The 12668-nt window shown below is 47.2% G+C and overlaps 1 protein-coding gene across 1 annotated transcript in view; it reads left to right on the top strand.

Annotated features, from left to right (window-relative positions):
- Positions 1–4103: 4103 nt before the first annotated feature.
- The window catches only part of PSMD8 (proteasome 26S subunit, non-ATPase 8), a 38177-nt gene continuing 29612 nt past the window's right edge, over positions 4104–12668 (top strand). The window contains exon 1 of the mRNA XM_056537822.1: positions 4104–4273. Coding sequence (XP_056393797.1) covers positions 4145–4273 — 129 coding nt within the window. The 5' untranslated portion in view covers positions 4104–4144. The remainder of the gene's footprint in view (positions 4274–12668) is intronic.

Genomic DNA, 12668 nt, shown 5'->3' with positions numbered 1-12668 from the left:
ATACAGTTATCCCCTATGTATTCCTGTATGTAATCCCTTATAAGTCCTTCAAACTATTTACCCACAATGCATGTTAGACTTACCGGTCTATAATTGCCTGGCAAAGACCTAGAGCCCTTCTTGAAGATTTGCACCACATTCGCCTTGCGCCAGTCCCTTGGCCCAATACCAGACACCAGAGAATCTCTAAATATCATGAACAGGGGTACAGATATTACTAAACTTAGTTCTCTAAGAACTCTTGGGTGTAGTCCATCCGGTCCTGGAGATTTGCTTACATTTACTTTACTTAACTTACCTTGTACCATCTCTACATTAAGCCAGTTCAGTACATTACATGATGTGTTACCAGCACTGACCTGTACATGATGTGTTACCAGCACTGACCTGTACATGATGTGTTACCAGCACTGACCTGTACATGATGTGTTACCAGCACTGACCTGGCCAATGTCAGCTCCTTCTTCCATAGTATATACAGAACTAAAGAACCCATTCAGTAGCTCCGCCTTCTCTTGATCGCCCGTGACAACCTTCCAATTATCATTATTAAGAGGTCCTACATGCTCTGTCCTTGGTTTTTTTGCATTTATATATCTAAAAAAATATTTGCTTTCTTTGGCCACCTGTCTCTCATTTTGAATTTTTGCTGTTTTTATTACATTTTTACAGATTTTATTAAGCTCCTTGTACTGTTTAAATGTTATAGCTGACCCCTCAGATTTGAATTTTTTGAAGGCTATTTTTTTGTTGTTTATTGCTCTTTTAACATCATTTGTCATCCATGTAGGATTTAGTTTTAATCGTTTATATTTGTTCCCCTTTGGTATATATTTAGCTGTATAGTTATTTAGAGTTGATTTAAAGATGTCCCATTTACCTTCTGTATCAGTATTTGACAACACCTCCCCCCAGTCTATGTCCTGTAGTGCAGCCCTCAGCCCAGGGAAATTTGCCTTTTTAAAGTTATATGTTTTTGCCTTCCCCGCCTGTCTTTGTTTTCTACATTTTAAGTCAAAAGTAACTATATTGTGGTCGCTATTACCAAGGTTTTCCCGCACAGTTACATTACCAACCAGCTCTGCGTTGTTGGAAATGATCAGATCCAACAAGGCATCACTTCTTGTTGGGTCCTCCACAAACTGGCCCATAAAATTATCCTGCAATAAATTTAGGAATTGTCGCCCCTTTGTAGTTTTAGCCAACCCCGGACCCCAATCTATATCTGGATAGTTAAAATCTCCCATTATTACCACTGTACCTGCCCGGGCGGCCCTCTCTATTAGTTTATGAAGCCGACCTTCTATCTCTTCAGTGATATTAGGGGGTCTGTAGATTACACCAAATATTATTTTTTCAGTATTTCCCTCCTTTTGTAATTCTACCCACAATGATTCCACATCCTCAGAATCATCACACACTATGGCATCGTTCACACTGACTTTCATACCACTTCTTACATACAGACAGACTCCACCACCTTTTCTGTTCATTCTATCCTTGCGAAACAATGTAAACCCCTGCAGATTGACAGCCCAGTCATGCGAGGAGTCCAGCCATGTCTCAGTGACCCCAACTATATCAATATGTTCCTCCAGTATCGAGGTCTCAAGCTCCCCCATTTTATTTGCTAGGCTTCTGGCATTTGTGAACATACACTTTACATTTCCATTAAGTTTTACACATATAGTCTCACTAATGGGATTTTCAGAGTTATTGGGGTTAATGTTATTATTTGAGTTATAAGGGCTAATTGTACTATTTAAGTTATTGGGGCTAATGGGATTTTTTGAGTTATTGGGTCTAACGTTATTATTTAAATTATTGGGGCTAACGGTATTTTTTGAGTTAATGGGGCTTATTGTAGTTATTGTAGTTATTGGGGCTAATGGAATTTTTTGAATTATTGGGATTACAATTTTCCGGGCTACATTTATTTTTACAGCTGGTTTGTAACCCATGGATCTCCTTATCCACTGCTCTTAACCTCCACCAGTTTGTTTTCTGTCACTTGTTTTCTCCCGCATTATCCACAGGTACTGGTGTGGTGGATAGTGCGGGAGACGCTGATTGAAATGAGCCCTACCTTGCCCAGATCTGCGCCGCCGTTCTCCCGCAATTGTAGTTTTATTATCTGTTCAAATCTTCGTGTAACTGGCACGGGTGGGGCTTCGGCACTTAACTGGCACTGGCGTCAGCGCCGCTTATGAATATTCATCCTCCTCTCTCCAGTTCTCCCTCTCTTTGAAGCTCGTAACTGGGGGGAGGGGGGGATGAATATTCATAGGCGGCGCTGACGTCAGTGCCAGTTAAGCGCCAAAGCCCCGCCCGTGCCAGTTACAGGAAGATTTCAACAGATAATAAAACTACAATTGCGGGAGAACGGCGGCGCAGATCCAGACAAGGTAGGGCTCATTTTAATCAGCGTCTCCCGCACTATCCACCACATCAGTACCTGTGAATAGTGCGGGAGAAAATAAGTGACAGTTTTCCTTTAAGTCTATGAAAAGACACAAATTTTGTTTAGTGTTTTTTTGTTTAGTGTCCACTCTTTTTTTCATCTCCATGATGCAGATTTGTGGCATTTAAAAAAATATAAAATAAAAATGTACATTGGTATAGGTGTTTTTTTGATGTGGTGTTTTTCCCTGCATCTTTCTTAAGTCAATTTTTTTATCATGTAACTCAAGGATTTTTGATAAATTGGGGAAAAACTTCAGAAAAAAACACCCACATACATGTAAAGCTGCCGTCACTCCCCCTCCCAAATACATGAATGTCGCGTCACGTCACGTCTCCAGTCCCGGAAACACAGAGGTTTGCAATACTGGAGCAGCAGGCTCGCATAGAATGCGGGTGCTGCACGGAGATCGCGCACTCACCATCACTAGTCGTACAGCGCCACAGCACAGCCGCATCTATGTGTGTGAAAAAAATGCTGCATGAATCAACAAAGATTCATCACTTATATAAAGTACAATATGCCAATCTCAGAATTATGTCGTTAAGTAAAAGTATGTCAGCGGTATTACCACTTAAAGAAACACATGCCAGGTTTGAAAAATTGGACCTGGTCATTAAAAGGGGTACTCTGCCCCGCCCCCTCAATGCAAGTCTATGGGAAGGGGCGTGGCATCACACCCCCTCCAATAGACTAGCATTGAGGGGGTGGGGACGTGACATCACGAGTCTACGGCCCCTGCATCGCCAGTCATCAGGCAGGGGGTGAAGTTCACTCCGTGCACCAGATGACAAGGGCTGCAGGAGAGATCGTGGGGGTTCCCAGCAGCAGGCCCCCACGATCAGACATGTTAGGGTGTGTTCACACTACGGAATTCCGCTGTGTGAACTTAACATTAGTGTGAATGGGTCTCCGCGAGACCCTTTCCCACTGCGGAAATTGTTCTGCGCAAAGAAAGAACATGTTCATTCTTTGCGCGGATTCCGTGAGCACTGCATGGCCATCAATGGTAACGGGTCAGTGCCCCGCAGCCCTAGCGCCGAAGTATCTTCGGCGGCAGCCCCCAGGCGGAATCTCCTTCCTTTGGATAGGGGATAAGATGTCTAGGAGCGGAGTACCACTTTGGGGGTTAAATCTTAATAAAACACCTTAACTGTTATTATGGGTCAAATAATTTTTGCCTTGCGGCAATTTTTCTATAAAATGCCCACTTTTCATTTTTTTTTATCTAATGAGTTCATCTGGGTAAACTCCAGCACTAGCAGTCCGATGAGATGAACAGGTGTAGTGATCAAACTCCACACCATTAGCCAGATGATTCATGGGAAATGTGAGCTGCATTACAAAATCACCTCAGTAACGAATTTCCATTCACAATGGAGCCAATAATCACGTGGTATACACTCCATGCACATGTTCCCCAACCTGCAGCTCTCGAGCTGTTGCAAAACTTCCATCACGCCCGGAAAGACTGCAGCCGTATGCATTTACCGGCATGTGATGATTTAGCATACGTCATAGACACGTGTTCGCCATGTTTACTAAGTTCGTTCGGCTTCCATAACTGACCTTCCCAAGATGGCGGCGTGAAGTTCCACGGACGTTGCGTGGTGACGTTCTAGAATGACGTGATGACGTCAGGTGCGGCATGTGTTGTCTTGCAGTTGCCGATTCATTGTGGAGATGGCGGTGAACGGGGGTGAAGCTGCCGGCCTGAGACAAGTGGCTGCCATGTACGAGCAGCTGAAGGCGGAGTGGAACAAGAAGAGTCCGAACCTCAGCAAGTGCGGGGATGTGCTGGGGAAGCTGAAGGTGAGCTCCGGGGGGCGCTGTGCGAGGACGAAGACATCCGGGGAGTGCTGTGGGGGAGGGGCTGGCAGCCAAAAGGTACAGGTAGGAAAGATGATAGGAGTCCGTGTGTAAGGTGATGGGGCCCTGTAGTGGTGTTTATGGTGACAGGGGCCCTGGTGCCAGCTTCTGGGGTGACAGGGGTCCTGGTGGCAGCTTCTGGGGTGACTAGGGGCCCCTGGTGGCAGCTTCTGGGGTGACTAGGGGCCCCTGGTGGCAGCTTCTGGGGTGACTAGGGGCCCCTGGTGGCAGCTTCTGGGGTGACTAGGGGCCCCTGGTGCCAGCTTCTGGGGTGACTGGGGCCCCTGGTGCCAGCTTCTGGGGTGACTGGGGCCCCTGGTGCCAGCTTCTGGGGTGACTGGGGCCCCTGGTGCCAGCTTCTGGGGTGACTGGGGCCCCTGGTGCCAGCTTCTGGGGTGACTGGGGCCCCTGGTGCCAGCTTCTGGGGTGACTGGGGCCCCTGGTGCCAGCTTCTGGGGTGACTGGGGCCCCTGGTGCCAGCTTCTGGGGTGACTGGGGCCCCTGGTGCCAGCTTCTGGGGTGACTGGGGCCCCTGGTGCCAGCTTCTGGGGTGACTGGGGCCCCTGGTGCCAGCTTCTGGGGTGACTGGGGGCCCTGGTGCCAGCTTCTGGGGTGACTGGGGGCCCTGGTGCCAGCTTCTGGGGTGACTGGGGCCCCTGGTGCCAGCTTCTGGGGTGTCTGGGGCCCCTGGTGCCAGCTTCTGGGGTGACAGGGGCCCTGGTGCCAGCTTCTGGGGTGACTGGGGGCCCTGGTGCCAGCTTCTGGGGTGACTGGGGGCCCTGGTGCCAGCTTCTGGGGTGACTGGGGGCCCTGGTGGCAGCTTCTGGGGTGACTGGGGCCCCTGCTGGTAGCTTCTGGGGTGACTGGGGCCCCTGCTGGTAGCTTCTGGGGTGACTAGGGGCCCCTGCTGGCAGCTTCTGGGGTGACTAGGGGCCCCTGGTGGCAGCTTCTGGGGTGATTAGGGGCCCCTGCTGGCAGCTTCTGGGGTGACTGGGGGCCCCTGGTGGCAGCTTCTGGGGTGACTGGGGCCCCTGGTGGCAGCTTCTGGGGTGACTGGGGGCCCCTGGTGGCAGCTTCTGGGGTGACTGGGGGCCCCTGGTGGCAGTATTTTTTTTTTTTTGTGTTAATTAGAATTAGGGATCCAATCCTAGGTTCCTATTTGGTGATCCTGCACCAGGTTTCTGGCTAAAGGGGGGTAGGGCGAACATATCCGCCAGGTGACAGCACCAGGTTCCCAGTGACCAAGTCTGGTGATTAGATGGTAGGTGGACCAGGATCTCTTACAGGGTACCATATTTAATTCCTCACATTTTTGTAAATATTTTCTTCAATCTACTACAATGTAAATTAGGGAGTCCATAGCCTCACATTCATGGCTGTGTGTTGGGTCATTTTTGAGGGGACACAACATTAAAAAGTGTTATACAGGCCGTGCACTCCCTACATTACATTGGATCTGACGGCCACTTCTTCAGTATTGTCACATGAAAAGAGTAAGTGAGGGGTGTACTCAGTTATGTGAGATATATTGTGCTCAGATATATATAATTTTCTCCTCAAATCTTTTATTGCATCAGAGCATAAAGTGCGACGTTTCGGGTAACAAGACTTTTCAAAAATGCTTGTTAGCTGAAAGGTCGCACTTTATGCTCTGCTGCAATAAAAGATTTTGTAGCCTGCACTATACCTGGACTTCGTGTTGGGTGCTGTTTCCTTGAGGAGAGTGGCGCATGTGGATCCAGTGTGGCACACTGGTGGATACTTTGCACCTCACTAGAAGCAATCCTGTGCTGGAATTTTCTACAGTGTTTCTATACATATATAATATCTCTAATCTAATATCACAGAGATACTATATAAAAATATATAATACACACATACAGTATGTGTTAGTCATGGCCATAAATGTTGGCACCCCTGAAATTTTTCTAGAAAATGAAGTATTTCTCACAGAGAAGGATTGCAGTAACACGTATTTTGCTATACACAAGTTATTCCCTTTGTATTGGAACTGTTAATGTTTGCTGCTGGTTAGGCCTTAAAATGTGTGTGACTGCCGCTGTATACTGTTGAGTGTCGACACAAGGAATAAACACCAGACAAAATGTTGGTATATATCTCCTTCTCAGCATACTGGCTAAGGAGGTTTCCCAAGGAGTTCTGTTTATTATATGGACATACATTGGTTTTTACATTTGACAAAAAGGGGAGGTTAGTTGTCACGTCAAAATCATCATGTTATATTTTGATTGGTTATTTGAATATTACGTCTGTATATATTAGCTTATCAAGCATTCACTCCGGATTTATCTGTCCTTCTGCACTGTCTATATTTCTTCAAATTAGGGCTGGGCGGTATGACCTAATATGTGTATCACGGTATTTTTGTAACTTATGGCGGTTCCACGGTATATATAGCCGGCTTCTTACATGACAGTGGGCTCAACCTATCACTGGCCGAGACAGAACATCACTGCGGCCGGTGATAGGCTGACTGTTCTCCGCCATTCCCAGGAAGGTGAGTTAAAGTTTATTTTGTTGACCTCTTGCAGCCCGGGCATAGGGATTCAGGGTACAGTATAGAGTGTCATTGCCGGCAGCCGCAGCAAACAGGAGGACAAGGAGGGCAGTGCTTGCGGGTGATGTGAGTAGTACCCCGATGGGGACAGCGCAGCGCTGGGCTGATAATTGGGGGGGGTCATGTGACACATCAAACTTATTGGGAATTTCACAAGAAAACACTGATGTGCTTGATTTTAACATAACTTTATTCTTTCATGAGTTATTTACAAGTTTCTGACCACTTATAAAATGTGTTCAATGTTCTGCCCATTGTGTTGGATTGTCAATGTAACCATCTTCTCTATATACTGCTATATACTACTATATACCCCGCAGGAGAAATGCTAGCACAGGCTTCCAGTATCCGGATACACTGCTATATACTACTATATACACCGCAGGAGAAATGCTAGCACAGGCTTCCAGTATCTGTATACACTGCTATATACTACTATATACACCGCAGGAGAAATGCTAGCACAGGCTTCCAGTATCCGTATACACTGCTATATACTACTATATACACCGCAGGAGAAATGCTAGCACAGGCTTCCAGTATCCGTATACACTGCTATATACTACTATATACACCGCAGAAGAAATGCTAGCACAGGCTTCCAGTATCTGTATACACTGCTATATACTACTATATTCACCGCAGGAGAAATGCTTGCACAGGCTTCCAGTATCCGTATACACTGCTATATACTACTATATACACCGCAGGAGAAATGCTAGCACAGGCTTCCAGTATCTGTATACACTGCTATATACTACTATATACACCGCAGGAGAAATGCTAGCACAGGCTTCCAGTATCCGTATACACTGCTATATACTACTATATACACCTCAGAAGAAATGCTAGCACAGGCTTCCAGTATCCGTATACACTGCTATATACTACTATATACACCGCAGGAGAAATGCTAGCACAGGCTTCCAGTATCCGTATACACTGCTATATACACCGCAGGAGAAATGCTAGCACAGGCTTCCAGTATCCGTATACACTGCTATATACATCGCAGGAGAAATGCTAGCACAGGCTTCCAGTATCCGTATACACTGCTATATACTACTATATACACTGCAGGAGAAATGCTAGCACAGGCTTCCAGTATCCGTATACACTGCTATATACACCGCAGGAGAAATGCTAGCACAGGCTTCCAGTATCCGTATACACTGCTATATACTACTATATACACCGCAGGAGAAATGCTAGCACAGGCTTCCAGTATCTGTATACACTGCTATATACTACTATATACACCACAGGAGAAATGCTAGCACAGGCTTCCAGTATCCGTAGTTCCAGGTGCTGCAGAATGGGCAAAACATAAATTGGAACAGGACCCTCAGTTTACGCAGAAGATTTTGTTCAGTGATGAGACAAACTTTTATGTGAATGGTGAAGTTAACAAACAAAACCACCGCTATTGGTCTGACACTAACCCACATTGGATAGATCCCTCCAAAACTGTTGGAACACAAAAATTGATGGAATAGTGTGGTATATGGGGTACAAAGATAGTGGGGCCATTCTTCATCAATGGAAACCTCAAGGCCACTGGATACGCGAAATTGCTACATGATGTTGTGTTTCCCTCTTTGTGCCCTGAAGCTGCCACGTTCCCTGAGTTTTTCCAGCAAGATGGTGACCACCACATTATGGGTGTCCGGTCCGAGCATTCCTAGATGAACAGTTTCCTGGAAAGTGGGTTGGCCGTCGTGGGCCAGTTGAATGGCCGACTTCAAAATGGCCGCCATGGTCACCACCCATCTTGAAAAGTTCCCCCCTCACATATACTAATGTGCCACAAACAGGAAGTTAATATCACCAACCATTCCCATTTTATCAAGGTGTATCCATATAAATGACCCACCCTGTATATATATTATATTTTCAAAATCATAATGGTCATCCTTATCAGAACTAAACAAAAAAAAAGGAAGGAAAAGAGCAAATTGGACATAATGTCACACCAAACTCCAAAAATGGGCTGGACAAAATTATTGGCACCCTTACCTTAATATTTGGTTGCACACCCTTTGTAAAAAAAAAATAACTGAAATCAGTCGTTCCTGTAACCATCAATAAGCTTCTTACACCTCTCAGCCGGAATGTTGGACCACTCTTCCTTTGCAAACTGCTCCAGGTCTCTTATTGGAAGGCGTCTTTTCCCAACAGCAATTTTAAGATCTCTCCACAGGTGTTCAATGGGATTTAGATCTGGACTCATTGCTGCCACTTCAGAACTCTCTAGCGCTTTGTTGCCATCCATTTCTGGGGGCTTTGTGACGTATGTTTGGGGTCATTGTCCTGCTGGAAGACCCAAGATCTCGGACGCAAACCCAGCTTTCTGACACTGGGCTGTACAGTGCGACCCAAAATCAGTTGGGTTCATGATGCCTTGCTCCCATCCAAGGCACCCAGTGCCAGGGGCAGCAAAACAACCCCAAAACATCAGTCAACCTCCACCATATTTCACTGTAGGTACTGTGTTCTTCTTCTCTTTTTTTTTATTTATTTATTTTTTGTAGGCATCATTCCTTTTTTGGGTTAACAGCAGAATGATGTGCTTTACCAAAAAGTTCTATCTTGGTCTCATCTTTCGACAATACGTTTTCCTAGAAGGAATTTGGCTTACTCAAGTTCATTTTGGCAAAATGTAGTCTTGCTTTTTTATGTCTCTGTATCAGCAGTGGGGTCTTCCTGGGTCTCCTGCCATAGCGTTTCATTTCATTTAAATGTCAACAGATAGTTGACACTGATGCTCCCTGAGCCTGCAGTACAACTTGAATACCATTTGTAACTTGTTTGGGGCTGCTTATCCACCATCCGAACTATCCTGCATTGACACCTTTTCATCAATTTTTCTTTTCCGTCCACGCCCAGGGAGATTATCTACAGTGCCATGGGTTGCAAACTTCTTGATAATGTTGCGCACTGTGGACAAAGGCAAATCTAGATCTCTGGAGATGGACTTGTAACCTTGAGATTGTTATAAGATTCTTAGTGTGACACACACAAACACAAAAAGGCCAAACAAAACAAAAGGCCCCAAACAATTTCCTGCTAACACCCAGAGTGGGGGGACATTCTGGGGGTTCAAAACGGGAATCTCGTCCCTCATACACTATAAACTTTCAAGTGTACCCAGAGGTACTCTCGCAAAGTTTATACATCTTCACGCCATACCGCGCTCTCTTGGTAAGGATGTATTGCCGGAAGCTGAGTATCCCCTTAAAGCTGATGAGACTCATCAATAGAGACCTCCCACCCCGGGACATAGGCCTCCCAAAATCTGGCCCCGAAGTGATTAATGACCGGGCCTGATTTTATACAGGTGGTCATACGCAGGGTCAGTTCGGGGGGGGGACATGCAGCATTATCAGCATAATGCAAACATTTCCGAATGGCCTCGAACCGGGGACATGTCATGGCCATATTGTAGAGCGGGGTCTGGTACAGGATGTCCCTACTCCAATATTGCCTGACACTGTTTTTTTTTTTTTTTTTTTACTAGACCCATATGCAGCACGAGGCCCCAAAAGGTCCTCATTTCGGCTGCATCGACTGGAGTCCAGCCACCGGGTCTAGCTAAAAGTGAGCCCGGGTTAGCGGCGACGAACTGTTGGGCGTACAGATTCGTCTGTGTAACCATCAAATTAACAAAGTAGTCACTGAAAAAATGACCGAAAAAGTCCTTTTCAGTGAACCCGGCGATGTTAATCTTGATTCCTGAGTCGCCAACAAACTCAGGAATCACGGGCTCGTGGTCCGCTGGCTGAGTCCAGACAAGTTCTCTGGTATGAGGTACCAGTGACCTTTGCAGGGGGGCTTCACTAGTATGAGCACCAGGGGGACTCATACTAGCATGGGGCACAGGGTCAAGGGCAGAGGAGGTTTGCGGCACCGCACGGCGGCATCTCTGCCGCCTTGGTGGCTCATCATCTGAACTAGATGATGAGGAGGACGATGAAATAAGGAAGGTGGGGTCTTCATCGTCCTCTGAGCCGCTCTCGGTGTCGGAGGCAATTATGGCATATGCCTCCTCTGCCGAAAACGCTCTGCGGGCCATTTCCCTAATCTAATGGGGATACGGGTGTGTGTGTGTGTGTGTGTGTGTGTGTGTTTGTGGGGAAAACTTTATTTGTGTGTGTGTTGTGGTGCGAGACTACCTCCCTAACCCGCCCTAATCCTCCCTAACTAAACTAACCCGCCCTAACAGAAAAAAAATAAAAAGGGGACTTTTTTTTTTTTTTTTTAAAGGGAACTTCTAGCGCAAAAAAGCCCTGCGCCAAAAAAAAGCATTTATCTGATCATTGGTGTGTGCACTGATTAGCGCTTGTGGTGGCAGGGGGGGCAGAAGTCAGTGGGGGGTCCGGCCACTCAGCCCAGAGCAGTGACTAGTGGCTTGTACACAGACCCCCACACAAAAAAAAACCTGAAAAATAAAATTAAAAAACGCTTTAACCCGAAAAAAATTCACCCGCCTGAACCAAAAAAACGCTGATCAGTGATAAATCCCTGACAGCGGTGGGACAGGCTGCACACACAGGTACGGTCCGTCCACACAGTACACACCTGCTACTGGTGGCACAGACCGCCTATGGGTGCAAAAAAAAAGTTAACCGAAAAAAGGGCCTTTACCGCAAAAAAAACGCTGATCAGTGATAAATCACTGACAGCGGTGAGGCACGCCGCACACACACAGGTAAGGTCCGGCCACACAGTACACGCCTGCTACTGGTGGCACGTACCGCCTATGGGTGCAAAAAAACGCTAGAAAACGCGGAAAAAAAAGTGCCGGCACCACAAAAAAAACGCTGATCAGTACTATGGGACTGATCAGCGGCGGGTGGGCTTTAACAAACGGTGGCGGACCGCTCTTATAACTAAGAGGGTCCACACACGCTTAGGTGAAGAAGAAAAAATCTGCGCCAAAAAAAACAACGCTGGCGGCAGACCACAGCGACCCAGCAGGGCCGGGGTCACGCAGCTAAAGGTGCCACGGACACCCACTGAGGTACGCTGAAAAATAATTTATTTATTTTTTTAACCCTAACCTGTCCCTACCTAATCTAAAACTAACCCTGGGGGATTTCTGTGCCAAGGGGGCAAGGGGCACTTTTTTTAACTGAGGGGATGGTGGGAAGCACGGAGCTCCGTCCTGCTCGCCAGATCTCTGTGGAATGGCGGGCAGAACGGAGCAACGTGCTCCTAGCCGCCACCATCCCCTCCCATTACACTGTGATTGGTGTGGCCACTTTGGCCACCCAATCACAACTGTATTGAGGGGGGTGGCCACAATGTCAGCCCCCAGTACAGCACGGATGGTGATTGGTGGTGTATATTACACCACCATTCATCATCTATATCCGGGTCACACGTGACCCTGATGACCCGGAACCGCTGCAGAATGCCGGTAAGTAGTTACCGGCACCCTGCAACGATCGCTGGTATAGGAGGTCCTCCGGACCTCCTCCGGCATACTGCCGGGATGTCTGCTGAATGAAATCAGCAGACATCCGGCTCCGATCCCCGCCCGGCGGGGAATGGAATCGCAGCACATCGTTCGTCTGAGTTGACGTGCGATGCGCTGTGATCGTCGACATGGGGGGGGGGGGGTTATCATGACCCCCCTGGGCGATATGCCGCGATGCCTGCTGATCGATATCAGCAGGTATCGGGCACTGGCTCACCTCCTGCTAGCGGCGGGGGGCCGGGAATGGACAGGACGTACTAATATGTCCTCGGTCCTTAAGG

Source organism: Hyla sarda, chromosome 9 (assembly GCF_029499605.1).
Source record: "Hyla sarda isolate aHylSar1 chromosome 9, aHylSar1.hap1, whole genome shotgun sequence".
Lineage (NCBI taxonomy): Eukaryota > Metazoa > Chordata > Amphibia > Anura > Hylidae > Hyla > Hyla sarda.
Note: the sequence above shows the minus strand (reverse complement) of the source record. Positions and strands in the feature narration are given on the sequence as shown.